Source organism: Pelodiscus sinensis, chromosome 1 (assembly GCF_052426305.1).
Source record: "Pelodiscus sinensis isolate ZL-2025 chromosome 1, ASM5242630v1, whole genome shotgun sequence".
NCBI classification, from domain to species: domain Eukaryota; kingdom Metazoa; phylum Chordata; order Testudines; family Trionychidae; genus Pelodiscus; species Pelodiscus sinensis.
Window position 1 is genome coordinate 346,193,876 of NC_143052.1, and position 18,442 is coordinate 346,212,317.

At 43.2% G+C, this 18,442-nt stretch overlaps 1 protein-coding gene across 5 annotated transcripts in view; it reads right to left on the reverse strand.

The window, feature by feature from the left end:
- The window catches only part of SLCO2B1 (solute carrier organic anion transporter family member 2B1), a 171,784-nt gene that overhangs the window by 66,453 nt on the left and 86,889 nt on the right, over positions 1-18,442 (reverse strand). For 4 of the 5 annotated variants that reach the window (XM_025186940.3, XM_075919608.2, XM_006127506.5 and 1 more), the window contains exons 3-7: positions 17,609-17,746; positions 17,314-17,476; positions 10,921-11,148; positions 9,552-9,650; positions 3,821-3,951 (exon numbers count right to left, since the gene is read on the reverse strand). In XM_025186940.3, coding sequence (XP_025042725.2) covers positions 3,821-3,951; positions 9,552-9,650; positions 10,921-11,148; positions 17,314-17,476; positions 17,609-17,746 — 759 coding nt within the window. Of the gene's footprint in view, positions 1-3,820; positions 3,952-9,551; positions 9,651-10,920; positions 11,149-17,309; positions 17,477-17,608; positions 17,747-18,442 lie in introns of those variants that run through there. The other variant, XM_025186941.3, reaches the window with a different exon arrangement.

Genomic DNA, 18,442 nt, shown 5'->3' on the forward strand with positions numbered 1-18,442 from the left:
GCAAGAACCAACATGCGTGAAAACAGACTTCCTTCACATCTCTCAGGTTTGCTAATGACAATCAAACATCTTATCCAGCAGTCTCTGGCTTGTTTCCAAACTATTCACATTCTCTTTTAAAAGCAAGATCTTCCAGTGCTATCTTGCTGGTAATGCTGTCAAATCAGCGCCGTCACTTTTGCTAGCCCCAAATGTCCCTGTCTGGAATGTAGTTACAGGAAAATTCCATCTCTTGGATTGGGTTTATTGTCTGTTTCTTGTCATTTTCTAAAGTGAATTGTTTCCCCTATGCTTCCAAATGAATTTGGTTCAGTGGGAAGAGCTTGAAATAAAATAAACAGGTGCAGCAAAGTTAGCATTTCATTGAGCCAATAAAAGTTCCTTTTAAATGTCAGTTAGCAGAGAAGAGGGAGGTTAAAGTTCTGTTTGTCTTTTCAGTAACACTTAACGAGTCTTGCTTTACACTTATTAAAACCAACCAGCTTGACCAGAAGAAAATGTATTTGGGTTCATTTAGTTTGTCATTTTTTCAGCAAATGATCCATTGATTTCTGATCCTCACTAATAATGTGTAAAGATAAAAGGAATAAAATCATGGTAGAGTTCTACTACACACAACCTAACATGGAATCAGTCTTTTCTCAAACAACTAACAAAATCACCCAAAGCACAGGACTTAGGGGTGATGGGGGACATTAACTATCCAGCCATCTGTTGGGAAAATAACACAGCAAGACACAGATTAGCCAACAAGTTATTGAAATGTTTTGGAGGGAATTATTTCAGAAGGTGGAGAAAGCCACTGGAGGGGCACTGTTCTGCATTAGATTTTAACAAATAGGGAGGCATGAGTTGAGAATTTGAAAGTGAAAGGCAGGTTGGGTGAAAGTGATCAAGGAATGACAGAGTTCATGATTCTAAGGAATGTTAGGAAGAAGAACAGTAAAATAAAGACAAAAAATTTCAAGAAGGCAGACTTTTGCAAATTCAGGGAGCTGGTAGATAAGATCTCATGGGAAGCAAATCTAAGTGGAAAAACAATTGATGATGGTAAGAGCAACCTATTGCATTTCACAGGAAACATAGGAAGTATGGCAAGAGTCCAGCCTAGTTAAATCATGAGATCTTAATGATCTAAAAAATCAAAAAGGAGTCCTACAAAAACTAGGAAACTAGTGAAAACTAGGTCAAATAACAAAGGACTAATATAAGCAAATAACACAAGTAAGGGGCAAAATTAGAAAGGCCAAGGCACAAAGAAAGATCAAATTATCTAGAGATACAAAGGGTAACAAGAAAACATTCCACAAATAGATTAGAAGAGGAAGACCAAAGACAGGGTAGGCCCATTATTCAATGAAGAGGGAAAAACAATAACAGAACATGTGGAATTGACAGAGGTGCTTAATGACTTCTTTGTTTCGGTTTTCACCACGAAGATTGGTGGTGACTGGACAACACTGGGTGAATCCCAGTGAAAATGGGGTAGGTCCAGGAGCAAAAATAACTTAGACACAGTAGATGTCTTCAAGTCACCAGCACCTGATGAAATGCGTCTTAGAATACCCAAGGAAATGACTGAGGAGAGCCATTAGCTATCATCTTTGAAAAGTCATGGAAGATGGGAGAGATTCCAGAGGACTGGAAAAAGGCAAATATTGTGCCCATCTATAAAAGGGGAAATAAGGACAATCCAGGAATTACAGACCAGTCATCTTAACTTCTGTATCAGGAAAGATAATGGAGCAAATAATTAATAAATCTATTTGCAAACATCTAGACAATAATAAGGTTACAAGTAACAGTCAGTATGAATTTGTAAAGAACAAATCATCTCAAACCAACTTAATAGCTTTCTTTGATAGGAAAACAAGCCTTGTGGATAAAAGGGAAGTGGCAGATGTGGTATATCTAGATTTTAGTAAGGCATTTGATACAGTTTCTCATGACCTCCTCATTAACTAACTAGGAAAATACAACCTAGATGGAGCTACTATAAGGTAGGTGCATAACTGTATGGATAACCATTCCCAGAGAGTAGTCATCAGTGATTCACAGTCTGGTATGTCTGAGTGGCTTCCAGTAGTGTGTTAGCCACCATGGTGACACATCTCTCACCATGGTACTTTTCATAAATCTTCCCCAAATTCTACTAAGGATTAGTATGTTTTACTACTTAACAATATACATTTTATTTCAACTGGTAAAGTAATTTTTCATTTCCTGTTGAAGGAGCTAATTCTGCAACCTTTACTCATTTAAATAGCCCTTTTGAATTCCATAGGAATAGTTGCCTGAGTAACCATTGCAAGTGGTTACTGCAAGTTATTCAAGTGACTGCACTGCGGTGGTGGACATATTGTACTAATGGTTCATAATATATAATCTGAATAGAATAGAATAGAATAGAATAGAATAGAATAGAATAGAATAGAATAGAATAGAATAGGGATTTTACTGCACCCCGGAAAGGGAAGAACACAGCATCCACTAAAATTGTCAGCAGCACTCTGGGTTTTTCTTGATAGTCTCTCAGGGTATGTCTACACAGCAGCATTATTTCAAAACAACTAACTTTATTTCAAAATAACACAGTGCGTGTCTACACAGCAAGCCACTATTTTAAAATAATGTTGAGAGGGAAGACTTCATACTCCGACTCCTGTAGCTCTCATTTGACAAGGAGTAAGGGAAGTTGAAGGAAGCATGTTCTTCCTTTGACTTCCTGCTGTGTAGACATCACCAAAAGCTGAATTAAGCTATTTCAACTTTAGCTATGCAATTGACATAGCTAGGTTGCATAGCTTAATTCAACTTTTGTCCTGCAGCATAGCTGTACCCTTAGAGAAGCACTGGACTCTGCTTAGCTTATCAGAGCTGAGCTGGTAAGGCCTGCAGGCACTAGAGATGAGTTCAAACCAGAAGAGACATTAAAAGCCCTTTGTACTTTCAAGAAGTTTGAATCTTGATACAAGCTTCACAGCCATCTCCACACAGAGCCCTAAATGGATACAAATGTTTACCTGTGGTTGCGGATATCTCTGAATAGCCATAAATATCCACCAATGTTCCCTCTAATTTTTTCCATCCATGTGTAGAATAAATTTTATGTGCACCACAGGCTATGCAGATGTGCACCACCAGTAGAAAAACATGCTGCCAGCTGTGGGCAGATGTGGGAACTCTGCTAATCAGCTGGGTGGCATTTGAATCTCTCATGGGTGGCAGCCCAAGTGCTCAGCTTACAGAAAATACTGATCTCCACTGATCTGTAAGGGCACCATTCCCAGGAGACACTGCAGTCAAAGGAGAGGAATGTGGTCCTGCCTCCCCCAGGAGCCAGCAGCCCATGCTGGAACCTCACCACACCCCACTACCAGCAGAGGCTGTACGGCTCCAAACAGGAGATGTGCCTGGGGGCAGACTGTGGGTGGTACAGCCACATGGCTAGGAGAAGCTGTTGGCATAGGCCACTCTGGTATTCTGGTGGGACCATATTCCTCTCTTTTGGCCACAGCACCTCCTGGGGATAGAGTCCTGTGGATTAGCAGATAGCCGTGTCCGTAGGAAGACATTTGTATCCATGCAGGTCTCTGTCTGTAGATGGCACATGGCCCACAAGGCAAGCAGAGAGGGGGGAGAGAGGTGGTATGTGTGCTACAGCACATTTATAACAGATCCCCCAGAGCACATTGATAATCTATATCTTGTCTGACTTCAGCATCACCCCACCACCAACCAGCCCCTCTCCCCTCGGGTACCCCGATTTAGTTGAGTGATTTGTGCAGCTGACCGTGTCTGCCTCTCTGCCCATTCTTACCTCCTTTGGCATTTCTTTTGGGAAGAAGAAATAAGGGATGGTGGAAAAGGCTGTGAGAGTGGCTGCAACCAGGAATCCGAGCCACCAGGCTCCAACCCATCGAGGATCTTTATGAGTGAGCTGAATTTCCTCTGAAATACAAGAAAATAAATACAAAATAGAATCATAGACAGTGGGAGGAAATGATTCTACACCTGAGGCCGCAGGAAATGTCTCCATGTGACCCTAGCAAATGAAGTTTGCTCGGTGCTCCAGAGCAGGGTCTCCCAAGCTAGGGGGTGCAGATTATTAGAGGCCCACAGATCATCTGCGGTGGCCCATGCTGAGTCTCTTCATATCATATAGAGCTGAGTCTCTTCCTTGTTTCCACCTCCTTGTTGCCACAAGGCTGTTAGGTGGCTGTAAAGGGGAAGGGAGGGACCTATGGACAAACTCTCTATTGATATGCTATCCATGTTATGGGCAGATGTGAGATTCCTGCTTGAGAGGATGGTACATGAGACATACTGATATGACACAAGGAAAAATCCTTTTCTGACCTTGGCTAAATGTTAATTTAAGTATCTGACTTTAGGCACCCAAGTTTGAACCTTTTGGCTTTAATAATTTGGCCCCTTTCAGTGGCCACACCAGGAAACTGGAAACCCAGGAAACCAGACTCCCACTCTGCTAGTCTAAAGGCTTGTCTTCACTTACCCTGAGATCAATGCTGTGGAGGTCAATCTCCCATTGTCCTTCTGCTGTGGGGATGCCACAGAAATTCGACCTACAGTCCATTGACTCCAGCTACGCTATTCTTGTAGCTGGAGTTGCATAACTTAGGTCAAATTTCTCCCGTAGATAAGACCTGGCCTAACAGTTAGACAACATTCTCTTTTAAGGCATCCACATCTATATTTGCAAAAAGGAGCTGCAGATATTCGCATCTGTCAAGGCTGTTCCCCACTCTGGCATGACAAATGAAGAAGTAGGGGCTAGCAAAAGCACAGCAAATCCTGATCTCTACAGGCTTTGGTACAAAAACTCTCTCCCCGCCCTCCCCCCAAAGCCTAATACCTGGACTTTGGAGAATAAAAAAACCACTGACACCTCCCAAGTATTCCAAGCAAACCAGGGAAGAGATCACTTGGGAAACCTCCTCCCTAAATCCTCAGGGGTAACTCAAAATCTTTTCTCCAAAGAACTTGAAAAAGAACAAGCTACAGTGTGTGGTAGCTGCCCCCTAGTCAGAGGCATGCATATACCCACAGACAGATTTTCCAGGACACAGAAATGAACCAATACCACGTTAATTAGAAAAAGAAAACAAACTTTTAGTATCAGAACAATACTAACATTGCAAGCATAGTAAAGGTGGCTAGATGGTAAGGATGGTAATTGATATACTCAGAGAAAAGTTAACAAGAGAGAAAAAAACACTTTTAACAGCTCGGACATCAATTCCAAATTCCTAAACCATAAAACCATAAAACAATAAAACCTGATGGGCTAATTAAACTTTGCCCTACTTACATATTGTGAAAAGACTTTTCTTGGAGAGAGAGATGGCCTCCCATCTCCCTGTTACCTGGAAGAAACCACTTTGAATCAGACAAAGGAGGGAAAAAATAAAAATTATTTTGTCCCAGTTTGAAATCCCTACCTGCATTACTATTGGCTGACCAGATACCTGGCTAGAGACAGGAGACATAGTTAACCCCTTAGTCCTCAGATGCTGGCCAGCCCTCATGGTTATGACAGCATCCATATCCGCAGTTGTGGATATCCTCAGATATTAAACAGATATCTGCAGATTTGCAGAGTTCTAAGTGTAGGATCAGTATTTCAGAGAGAATCAATTCCCTCTGGTTTTTAAGGCAAAGATCAAGGAAAATGGAACCAAGAAAAAAAGAACTGTGCTTGAAAAGAACAATTGATTCTGTTCCTTCAGAATTCACCTTTTGAAGTCTCTCTAAGGGACACATAAGAGGCAGAATGCAGCTGATGCTGGGTACGGCTAGCCTGTGAGGATCTAACGGAAAAAGATATGCAAAATGCACTCTGCATTTTGCGTATCTTTTTCTGATACTTTTGCTGGAAGAGGCTTTTCTGAAATTTGGCCCAACTAGACTGGCCCCAATTTCAGAAAAACACCCTCTTTCGAAAGCCCCCTTCTTCCTCATGGAACGAGGAATACAGGGACTTCTGAAAGAGCGTGTTTGCTCTTTTGCAAAAAAAAAGTGGAAGAGCAAACGCATTCCCTGAATGTGGCAGAGGTTTTTTGGGATACTTCTGATATCCCAAAACCCCCCTGCAGTCTAGCCATACCCGCTGATAGGGAGGGTCACAGGTTTTTAGTATGTGCAGACGTTTACTGCTTCTAGAACAAAGCAATCTGACAATATGTAAACCTCCAAGGTTCTGGAATTTGCAGCTCCATCCCCAGACAACACCACCTGGATCATGGGCTGGGAAGAGCATATCTGTTTAAGACTGGATTTAATAAGCAATTTTGCTATGATACTGTGGCCTTGGGCAAATCGTGTCAAGCTTATGATACCTTACAGAGGAACTGGGAGACTTATTTCCATTTTTGAATGGACTCGGTATACTTATTTCCAACCGGTTTAGCCCATCACTAGTGACAGAGAAACCCTATTGCCCCCTGCAGAGCTTTCAGCACTTTGCAAGCCTTTGCATTTCCAATTCGACTTTAAACTTCAGGCTTTTGTGGCTGAGATGGTCTCAGCAGAACTGGGTTAAGCATGTACAAAACAACACAGGGCATGCCCTTTTCCCTTGCAATTCCTCACAAGATACTGCAGCTGGTTCCTCTTACTGTGTTCATTGTTCAACAATGAACTGGCATGCCAGAAAAGAACAGAAGGGTCAGAACCTGTAGGGTTTACAGTAGGAGATTCCACCGGTTTCCCGGCTCTCTTGTTATTGAGTCCTTTTGATCTCGGTCCAGGAGAAGTTCTCTCACTGTCTTGCCACAGGCTGGCTGGCTCTTCAAGGCAAGCTGGGCTCAGTCTTACCAGGGAATGTGTACCTGTCCCTCAGGCTCACTGGCAATCTGACCTGATTAGTGATCCCCTGCGGGTGTGCTGGAGTTTAACGCAGAGCATCAGAGGGAGGACTCCTTAAAGAGAGCTGTGGACTCAGTCCAGGAGAAGAAGACCCAGGAGAGAGGCGTGAGGGGAGATTCCTCTCTGGAAAACACCTGGCAAAGCTGGGCTGAAAGATACCAGCAGAGAATAGTTCAGACTTGCATGGGGGACAGGGCACCATGAGACAGGACCTGTAAGAAATAGGGAGGTCCCTGATGTAAAGTGCCTGAGGAAGGGAGGCAGTGGGGGAGAGAAGCTGCAGGAGAAGAAAGAGCTTGATGAAACTCTGCAGGCTCAGGTTTACCAGCTAGAAAACATTTGGACTCATCGTTGGACTTTTCAACCCCAGAAGGCGGCTGCACTTCAGTATGATTTGGCCGGAGGGCCAGGCTGCAGAACGCCCAGGTAGAGATGGTTGGGGGAAGACACGGACAGAGACAGTCTATCACACGGCTAAGGAAGTGGCCACTCAGAGGATGGTGTGCAAGAATCAATGAAGCCAACCAGTGCTATGGCAGCAAGAACAATCTATTGCCACATTACAAATAATCTCCGGGAAAGATCTTGCTCCATTTGCCAGGCCAGGATTTCAAAATACCCAAGGCAGTGAGAGCTTCTAAAGAAGCCAGGCTCAAGTTCTTACTGAGGAACCCACATTGTCCAAAACCAGAGTTCTACTGCCCTCCCAGGTGCCAGAGCCAGCCTTGTTTTGGGGCTTTTCCACAGTGCCCATCCCAGTTACAGCTGTGTATTGACTGGCAAATGGGGCTGTTCTGTCAGGGTGGCTCTTCATCTTCCCTCTCCATTTTCTGTGGTGGTCGCTAGTTTTGTGTTTGCTGACACATTAACCTTGCCGGGTGTTAGAGATCTTTCCCGTGCCCCATGAATCCCAGATATGCTCTCCTAAAAAAGTGCAGTACAAGTGAACATGGGAAATGCAAAGGGCAAACACTGCCCCTTTCTCTCCCTGCTCCTTTTGTCTCTTCTTGCTTTGGTCTCCACCCGCCTCTCCCCAATTATCCTGTCTCTTTGCATGTCCCATGTTCTTTTCTTTTTTTCTGCCACTACATTTTGTGTGTTTCTTCCCTCTCCTTTCATTTTCACTCTCCTCTTCCGACACACCCACCCTGCGAGCTCATCACAACAGTGTAGCTGCAATGACTAGGGCAGGGGCTACTCCGAAGCGTTGTCGAGAGAAATGCAATGAATGAGGTGCAATCCTTGTGGTCACCCAGCTAATACAGTGTAGCCCAAGGTCCAGTGTGTTTCAGCATCAGCCCTGGGAACTACAAGTTGTGGACTACAAACTGCGGCATGTTGGGAGAACCTCCTGGTTCCTGCCAGGATGTGCCCTCTGCCCCCAGCAGGGTTTCAGCAAGGACTTTGCTAGAAGCAGCACACAGGCTGCATGCTGAGAGAAGGGGCTGCTGAACTGTTTTCCTGTTCTATGTTTTTTACAGAATAAAGCCTGTTCCTGGTGGCTTGTCGGAGTGGGTCTGGTCTGAGGTGCACTCACACATACACAATGCAGAGCACACCAAGCAGCCTCAGGCCTAGCCTCCCTCCCCCCCCCCCCCCAGTGGTGTAAAGTCACAAGCTTCCCCTACACTGAATAACCTCACACTGGGCTAGCCAACTGGAGGGGTTACAACAGTGAGGAGTGTGATGAGGCAGATAAGCAGACAGGCCCCACTCCCCTTGTGCTGGCCATACTGGGAATGAGCTGCAGCACAGGTGTGAGTGACCCCCATGATTGAGAAAGGAGAAAGCAGGAGGAAAATGTGAAGTTTCTGCAGCTGCCATGCTTGATCTTACCCCCGAAATCTGTGTGTGACCCTGAGTTAGAAGGGAAGTACTCCCTTGCCGTATCTGATTACTCAGAGGTTACGTCTAGACTGGCATGATTTTGCGCAATACTTTTAACGGAAAAAAAAATCTGTTAAAAGTATTTGCGCAAGAAAGCGTCTACGCTGGCATGGATGCTTTTGCGCAAAAGACATCTTTTGCGCAAAAGCATCTGTGCCAGTGTAGATGCTCTCTTGCGCAAGAAAGCTCTGATGGCCATTTTAGCCATCAGTCTTTCTTGCACAAGAAATTAACATTCCTGTCTACACTGGCCCTCTTGCGCAAGAGGGCTTATGCCTGAGTGGGAGAATCATAGTATTTGCGCAAGAAGCACTGATTTTGTACATTACAAAGTCAGTGTTCTTGCGCAAATACTCGCGGCCAGGGTAGAGAGGCGGCAAGATTTTGCTCAAAAGCGGCCACTTTTGTGCAAAATCTTGCCAGTATAGACGCAGCCAGAGAGTTCCATCACCACACTTACTCTACCTGGTTAACTGCCCCCCGGAACCATGCAAACCTCTAGCAGAATGATGACAGGAAGCTTTGTAAATGCACTCAGATATATCCAAGCATGTCAGCAGAGTTAAGGGAAGCCAGGTTTTGCTTCATTTGATGGCAGATGAACAGCAGCGTCGCTGTACACTTCAGATTTCTTTTACCTTTTTGGCATCACAATGCTAGCACACAGATCTAAAAGAGCTTTGCCTGTGGTAACAGGAAAGTTCTCCTGCCACGCACGTGCTCCCGTGCACCAGATTAGGAATGGGCTATGGCCCTCAGAAGTTCTGTGAACTCACCTGGGGGAATTTTGTCAATGTCCACATAAAAGCGCAAAATGGCGGATCCTAACATGAACGCCACACCAGGTCCGATGATAGTCACAGCAAACAGGATTCCTAGGAAAAGAAACAGCATTTTCCACTCTGGAGGAAGGTTCAGTCTTTGGGAGAAGTGGATGCAGGGGATATGAGTTTCAAAATCACAGGAAAATAGGAACAAAAGAGATAAGACCCAAAGTGCATCCGGCTCAGTATCCTGTCTCTGAATGGGGCCAGCACCAGAGGAAGGTTTAAGAACCCGGCAGTAGCAGACGTGAGTTAATCTATCCCCATATTAGGTATCATCCTTATATCTAATAATTAGAAATTGGCTAGTGAACAAGTTCTACTGTTCCTTCCAAAAATATTGTTCCTGTTAATTAGAACTGTGACTAATCTTGTTAGCCATACACTTCAACTTTTCTTTGAATTTTGCTAAGTCCTGTTCTCACATTGTGTGCAAAAGTATTTCCTTTTATCAGTTTTGAACTTTCCACTTTTTCATTTACTTGACTATCCCCTTGCTTTTGTTTTAAGTGCATAAGAGAAGTCAAATCTTTTATCTACCTCTTCTAAACCATTAATATAGAAGAGGTAAATAAAGGATATGATTACCATTCCTTCTTTCTAGGTAAGTTTTTCTGGGATACTAGACATGCTCTTTTGAAAGCCCTGTCTTCCTCACTTTATGAGGAATAAGGGCTCTTCCGAAAGGGGAGGTTTTTCTAATATTTGGCCCCAAATGTCAGAAAAGCATCTTCCAAAAGAACAATCTGAAAAAGGTTCACAATTTGCGTATCTTTTTCCGATAAAACCCTGCAGTTTAGACATAGCCTCAGTATTTCCAATCTCTTTTCATAGGAGATTGCCCTCAATCATTCTTGTCACATGTCTCCGAATCCCTTATGGCTTCTACAGTACAGTAGGGGTCACACATTCTGATTTCAGTTACTAATGGTATAAAAACTCCATTGCATTAAAAGTACTCAAGATATATACTGGCATAATTCAGATTAAAAATTTTGCCATTATCTTTGAAATATTTGTAGTACCTTAATTTATCTCCTTTAGCTTTTACATGGAAGGCCTCATGACAATTACTACTGAAAAGCATGAACATTCATAAGGTTTGATTCCTTATCACACTGAATCCTTATGAAATATGTTTCAGGAGTTTATGGCATTTTTAGGAATTAAAATCTGGAGCAGCCATAGCTAAAAACACTTAAACTTTTTATTGTCCAAGGATCAATTCTTGACATGAGTGGAGCAGTCACAGCCTGACTCTCCAGCTTGGCAGAAGTGCTGCTGTCCTTTCTTACCATGATGGGCTCAGTTCTGGTCTTACCTAAATAGAGAGGTGAGTTTCGCTCACTGGCAAAATCATCAATGTAAGAGATCCCAAAGGGCTGGATGGGGACCCCTCCGACCCCTAGCAAAGTCTGGCCAATGAACAGGATCAGCAGGACCTCGCGGCTTTCTTTCACTGCACGTAGGGTGCAGTCTGTGTCATTCAGGTTTCTGGTGGATATTGATATGTCAGGTTGGCAGAGATCAGTAGAATTGCTGAAAACACCTGTGGAAACAAATGCAACACCCCTAAGTGCCAGAAACGAAAGTTAGTGGATACCTACCCTTAGACATGAAACATCCTCTGTAAGATAGGATATAAGCTACAGAACTGAAGTTTGTCTCTCTGAGGGTAGGTTGCAGCAGTTGGCTACAGCCCAGATTGAGGATTAATTCCTCCCCATGCTCTCGTGGAGGTGTACCGGTAGTTCGGAATAGGAATCCTAGTCCGAACTACCTAGTTCGAGCCCTGTGTAGCCGCGCTACACGGGGTTCGAACCAGCGGGGATTTAAAAATGGCGGCTTCCTGCTTATGCAAATGAAGCCCGGGAAATTCAAATCCCGGGCTTCATTTGCACGTTCGGTATGCATACATTACCCCGCTAGTTCGAACTAGCGGGGTAGTGTAGACGTACCCTTATAGTCCTAGCCTTCACCGCCTCCTCTGGCAAGGAGTTCCACAGGTTGACAACATGCTGTATGAAGAAGAACTTCCTTTTATTAGTTTTAAACCTGCTTCTTCTATTATGGGAACTAATAAATAACTTTTCTTTATCGGCCCTCTCCACACCACTCATGATTTTATAGACCTCTATCATATCCCCCCTCAGTCTCCTCTTTTCTAAACTGAAAAGTCCCAGTCTCTTGAGCCTCTCCTCATATGGGACCCGTTCCAAACCCCTAATCATTTTAGTTGCCCTTTTCTGAACCCTTTCCAAGGCCAAAATATCTTTTTTGAGGTGAGGAGACCACATCTGTACACAGTATTCAAGATGTGGGCGTACCATAGTTTTATACAGGGGCAGTAAGATATTCTGGGTCTTATTTTCTATCCCTTTCCTAATAATTCCTAGCATCCTATTTGCCTTTTTGACCGCCGCTGCGCACTGTGTGGAAGTTTTCAGAGAACTGTCCACGATAACTCCAAGATCTCTTTCCTGATTTGTCATAGCCAAATTAGCCCCCATCATACTGTGCGTATAGTTGGGGTTATTTTTCCCGATGTGCATTACTTTACACTTATCCACATTACATTTCATTTGCCATTTTGTTGCCCAATCACTCAGTTTGGTGAGATCTTCTTGGAGTCCCTCACAGTCTGCTTCTGTCTTGACTATCCTAAACAGTTTGGTATCATCTGCAAACTTTGCTACGTCACTGCTTACCCCTTTCTCCAGATCATTTATGAATAAGTTGAAAAGGATTGGTCCCAGGACTGACCCTTGGGGTACACCACTAGTTACCCCTCTCCAATCTGAAAATTTACCATTTATTCCTACCCTTTGTTTCCTGTCTTTTAGCCAGTTCTCAATCCAAGAAAGGACCTTCCCTCTTATCCCATGACAATGTAATTTACACAAGAGCCTTTGGTGAGGGACCTTGTCAAAGGCTTTCTGAAAATCCAAGTATACTATATCTACTGGATCCCCCTTGTCTGCATGTTTGTTAACCCCTTCAAAGAACTCTAATAGATTAGTAAGACAGGATTTCCCTTTACAGAAACCATGTTGACTTTTGTCCAACAAATTATGTTCTTCTACATGCTTCACAATTTTATTCTTTACTATTGTTTCGACTAATTTGCCCGGTACTGAAGTTAGACTTACCGGTCTGTAATTGCCAGGATCGCTTCTAGAGCCCATGTTAAATATTGGTGTCACGTTAGCTACCTTCCAGTCATTAGGTACGGAAGCCGATTTAAAGGATAGGTTACAAACCACAGATAATAGCTCAGCAATTTCCCATTTAAGTTCTTTTAGAACCCTTGAGTGGCAGATTCAGTGCTGTGGGGCTGGCTGGGCTTGGTTCTCCACTCTGGGTGTTGCCACGTCAAGGGTTGCAGCACCACTCAGGTTTGGCCATGGCCCTGCCCCCTGACTGGACCATGTGTCCCTGACTGGAGTTGTCACCCGGCTTCTTGGGTTAAAGTGCAACTGACTCAAATTTGGCCTTCAGAGCTGGGCGACTGAAGAGTGACAAATGCTGGCTGGGCATCCAGCTCTGAAGCCAGTGCAGATATAAGGGAGTCAATACCATGCCTGTGCAGGGCTCTATCCCCTACCAGTTTTTGTCCCACCCACTCCTCAGCTTTGTGCCCTGCCAGTCTCACCCTGGTTACAGCCCTGCTGCTGCTCAACCCTTTGAAATATTTTGGGGACCCACAGGATGAAAAACCCCAATGTAGAAAACAGAAAATACCTGAAGGGGCGGGCGGGATTCCCTGTCGGTCCTAACAACAACAGAGCAGATGGAGAAAGACGGGCTCCAAAGTAGCGGCTCTTGCACCATTCAGTGCTTTTGACATAACAGACACTCTCTTTTATAGTTCAGTCACCTGACTCAGTAAGCATCTGCACTGTCAAGGACCTATCGTGAAGTATATGGTTTAACTTGTTTCCATATGCTTCCTCTCTGTTCCCTGGATAAAGCTGTGAATTCATGTGATGGGGGGACCAGTCCCAAAGACCCCTGCTGGAGGCTTGTGGCCTTGCCACATCCCACCCAACAAACCATAAAGAAGTTCTCCAAGAAAGCTAGAGTGGCAAAAATGACCTAACCAATCAGGGTCCAACAAGCCTGTTAAAAGGAACCTGCTGGTCCAGAGTGAGGCAGTTTCTCCTCAAAGCACAAAAAGCTCAGACAGGGCTGGAGACCTGGGTGGCAGGATGGCTGTCACAGCAAGGAGTGCAGACACAGACACTCAGCCAAAAGGGGCCACTCACGTGAGGTGAGTGATGTCCCATTACAATTAGTCACTCCTTAAATCTTCCTTTGGAGACTATAATTGCAGAAATATGAATAGAAAATTACAGCAGAGACCCAATCTGTGATGCCAGCTATGTTCTGGCTGGGCTGTAGTGGTGTAGTGACCCAAGGAAACTTTCTGATAATAGTAGGATTTCTATTATTTTTGGGATTGGGGATGTTGAAGTCAAGGAGCAGGATGACTAACTCCACCACTGTATTCTCCTTCCATTCTTATTTTCTCACTTCTTCCAGGAAGCCCCCTGTGCCTGTAAATCCCCTCCCTGACCTGGTCCTCCATATACTGCCCTCTTCTTCATAGACTCATAGACTTTAAGGTCAGAAGGGACCATATGATCATCTAGTCTGACCCCTGCACAATGCAGGCGACAGAATCTTACCCACCCCCTCCTGGAATAATCCTCTCGCCTATATCTCAGATACTGAAGTCTTCAAATAGTTTGAGGACCCCAAGATGCAGAGAATCCTCCAGCTGTGATCTGTGCCCCATGCTACAGAGAAAAGCGAAAAACCTCCAGAGCCTCTGCCAATCTACCCTGGAGGAAAATTCCTTCCCAAACCCAAATATGGCGATCAGCTAAACCCTGAGCATGTGGGCAAGACTCACTAGCCAGACACCTAGACAGTTCTCTGTAGTAACTCCTATCATCCCTCCATTGACCTATTTACCACTGATAATGAATAGTCAATTAGTTACCAAGATCATGTTATCTCATCAAACCATCCCCTTCATAAACCCATCTAGTTTAATCTTGAAACCAGATAGATCTTTTGCCCCTACTACTTCCCTTGGAAGGCTGTTCCAGAACCTCACTCCTATAATGGTTAGAAACCTTCGTCTAATCTCAAGTCTAAACTTCCTACTAGCCAGCTTATTTGTTCTTGTGTCCACATTGGTATTAAGCTTAAATAATTCCTCTCCCTTCCTGGTATTTATCCCTCTAATATATTTAAAGAGAGCAATCATGTCCCCCTTCAGCCTTCTTTTGGTTAAGGTAAACAAGCCATGCTCCCTGAGTCTCCTTTCATAAGACAGGTTTTCCATTCCTCGGATCATCCTAGTGGCCCTTCTTTGTACCTGTTCCAGTTTGAATTCATCCTTCTTAAACATGGGAGACCAGAACTGCACACAGTATTCCAAATCGGGTCTCACCAATGCCTTGTATAATGGCACTAACACCTCCTTATCCCTACTGGAAATACCTCACCTAATACATCCCAAGACCGTATTAGCCTTTTTCACGGCCATGTCACAATGGCGGCTCATAGTTATCCTATAATCAACCAGGACTCCGAGGTCCTTCTCCTCCTCCGTTACTTCTAACTGATGTGTCCCCAGCTTATAACTAACATTCTTGTTATTAATACCTAAATGCATAACCTTACACTTCTCACTATTAAATTTCACTCCAATTTACAAGATCATCCAGATCTTTCTGTATGATATCCTGATCCTTTTCTGAATTGGCAATACCTCCCAACTTTGTGTCATCCGCAAATTTTATCAGGACACTTCCACTTTTGGTGCCAAGGTCAGCAATAAAAAGATTAAATAAAATTGGCCCCAAAACTGATCCCTGAGGAACTCCGCTAGTAACCTTCCTCCAACCTGACAGTTCACCTTTCAGTATGACCCGCTGTAGTCTCCCCTTTATCCAGTTGCTTATCCACCTATCAACTTTCATATTAATCCCTATCTTTTCCAATTTAACCAATAATTCCCCATGTGGTACTGTATCAAATGCCTTACTAAAGTCAAGGTAGATTAGATCCACTGCATTTCCTTTATGTAAAAAATCTGTTACTTTCTCAAAAAAGGAGATCGGGTTGGTTTGGCACAATCTACCTTTTGTAAAACCATGTTGTAATTTGTCCCATTAACCTCAATGCCTCTAACTACTTTCTCCTTCAACATTTTTTCCAAGATCTTGCATACTACAGATGTCAAACTAACAGGCATATAGTTACCCGGGTCACTTTTTTCCCTTTCTTAAAAATAGGAACTATATTAGCAATTCTCCAGTCAAATGGTACAATTCCTGAGTTTAGAGATTTATTAAACATTTTTGCTAATGGACTTGCAATTTTATGTGCCAGTTCCTTTAATATTCTTGGATGAAGATTATCTGGCTCCCCCCGATTTACTCCCATTAAACTGTTCAAGTTTAGCTTTTACCTTGTATATGGTAATATCTACCTCCATATCCTTAGTCCCATTTGTTATGTTACCATTATTCCTAAGATCTTCATTAGCCTCATTAAAGACTGAAGCAAAGTATTTGTTTAGATATTGGGCCATTCCTAGATTATCCTTAACCTCCACTCCATCCTTAGTAATTAGCGGTCCTACTTCTTTTTTTTGTTTTTTTCCTATTTATATGGCTATAAAACCTTTTACTATTGGTTTTAATTCCCTTTGCAAGGTCCAACTCTAAATGACTTTTATCCTCTCTCACTTTGTCCCTACATGCTCTAACCTCAATAAGGTAGCTTTCTTTACTGATCCCTCCCATCTTCCACTCCTTATATGCTTTCTGCTTTTTCTTAATCACCTCTCTGAGATGCTTGCTCATCCAGCTTGGTCTAAAACACCTGCCTATAATTTTTTTCCCTTTTCTTGGGATACAGGCTTCTGACAGCTTCTGCAACTTTAACTTAAAATAATCCCAGGCCTCCTCCACCTCAAGATCCATAATTTCTTTAGTCCAATCAACTTCCCTAACTAATTTCCTTAATTCATTAAAGTTAGCCCTTTTGAAATAAAAAAAACCCTAGTTCCTCCCTGAAAGTTACTTCTTCAATCAGGCCCACCAATACTAGTCCTTCTCCAAAAGAAGCATCAGTGAAATCCCAAAGCATAGAAGATTTAAATCCCTAGCATTTGTCCATGATCTGTGCTCTACCACTGCTGCTGGCTGCCCCCAATCCCTTTCCTTCATCTATAGTTTAAAGCCCCATCTTGAAAACCCTGGCTCACATAAGTATTCTCCTTGATTTAGGCTGTGCTCAGTGGGACTACTTGTGTAAGGACAGCTTGGGGTAGAGACATAGGGTACATTTGGTGCAACAAATAAACATAAGGAAATAGGCAGCCAGAAGTGAAAGCAGTATCACATCTAATAATGCTTTAGATCTCATTTTCTTTTGCCTTGACTCCTGCCTGGAGCTGTTTCCTTGTTATTCCTCTCTTGACTTCACCTTAGTCAATATTATCTCCTGGAGCCAGTAAATTTTAATTTAGGAAAACAAAAGTTCATATCTACTTCTCTGGCATTGTATTCCATATCCCTATGCTCTGCCATTAATGATACCTCAAGGAAAGGTCTCCTCCTTTGCCCGATCTCAAAAAACATAGCATATAGATATAGATATAGATATAGATATAGATATAGATTAGAGTACCTACTGGCAATGGACTGGTCATATTCGTAGCGCCCTGTTATAAAGTGAGGAACAGACATGAGAATCCCAGCTATGGATACAAGAATAGCGCCACAGCCAATGAAACGGGGCCTGTTCACTCTGCTTCCAAAGTAACTTACGAAGACTATCAGCAGTGTGTTCCCAACCTGCAGTGGGAGATAGAAATTAAAAAGTCTCTGAAACACTTTGTAAATGGCCTCCTGAGGATAGACAGGAGCACAGGAAAGTTGTATGGGCAGGAGATTAAAAGAGAGAATTTTGAATAAAGCAGAGGTCACCTCATTGAAGGAAGCGAGCAATCCAGATGTCTGACTGGACAAGCCAAACCTCTTCTCAATTGTTGAAATTGAGCTTTTCAGATAGCCAGATAGCAGGAGCTGGGAGAGCTGGAGAAACCCATGGCAGAACACAAAAAACTGCAGAAACACAAAAGATAATATATTTAGTACAGTTATTGCTATTGAAAGTTGAAATGTAAAACAACATCTTGTTTCAACAAACAAAATAGTCCCTTAAAATAAGAAGTGTGGTGGTCACTGAACAAAGAACTCCTAACATTATTCTGTAATCTATCATTTAAATCAGCTATGCCATTTTCATTTATGTGTTTACCTTTACTCCCTCTTGAGTGACTTCTCAGTGATACTTGGTATTTCTGTAAATCTTTTCATCCCAGGTTATCGAATACTAGCACATATCATGGAACTGAGGCACAGACAGATTCAATGACTTGCCCAAGCAGTCATAATAAATGGGTGACAGAGTTGAAAATAGAACCCAGCTCCTTTAAGTCCTGAGTGCCAGCCAGCAAACCATACCAATGCCTCTGCTATTTGAATAAAAGAGAAAAAAGGATGTTGAATTTAAAGTTGGGGAGATCAAGGATGCCTATTTGTCTTTTTTTGCACCATTTTCTACTGCATTTCCAACTGCACAATAGCTGGGACGTTAAGGCATTGGACTTGAACTCCAACAAGGTTTCCATGTGCAGGTTCAAATCCTGCTCACAGTGAGACCTGTGTTTTGAAGACAGTGTCCAGTGGAGTGCGCCAGGGGTTGGTCCAAGGACTGGTTTTGTTCAACATCTTTATTAATGACCTGGATAAGGGGAT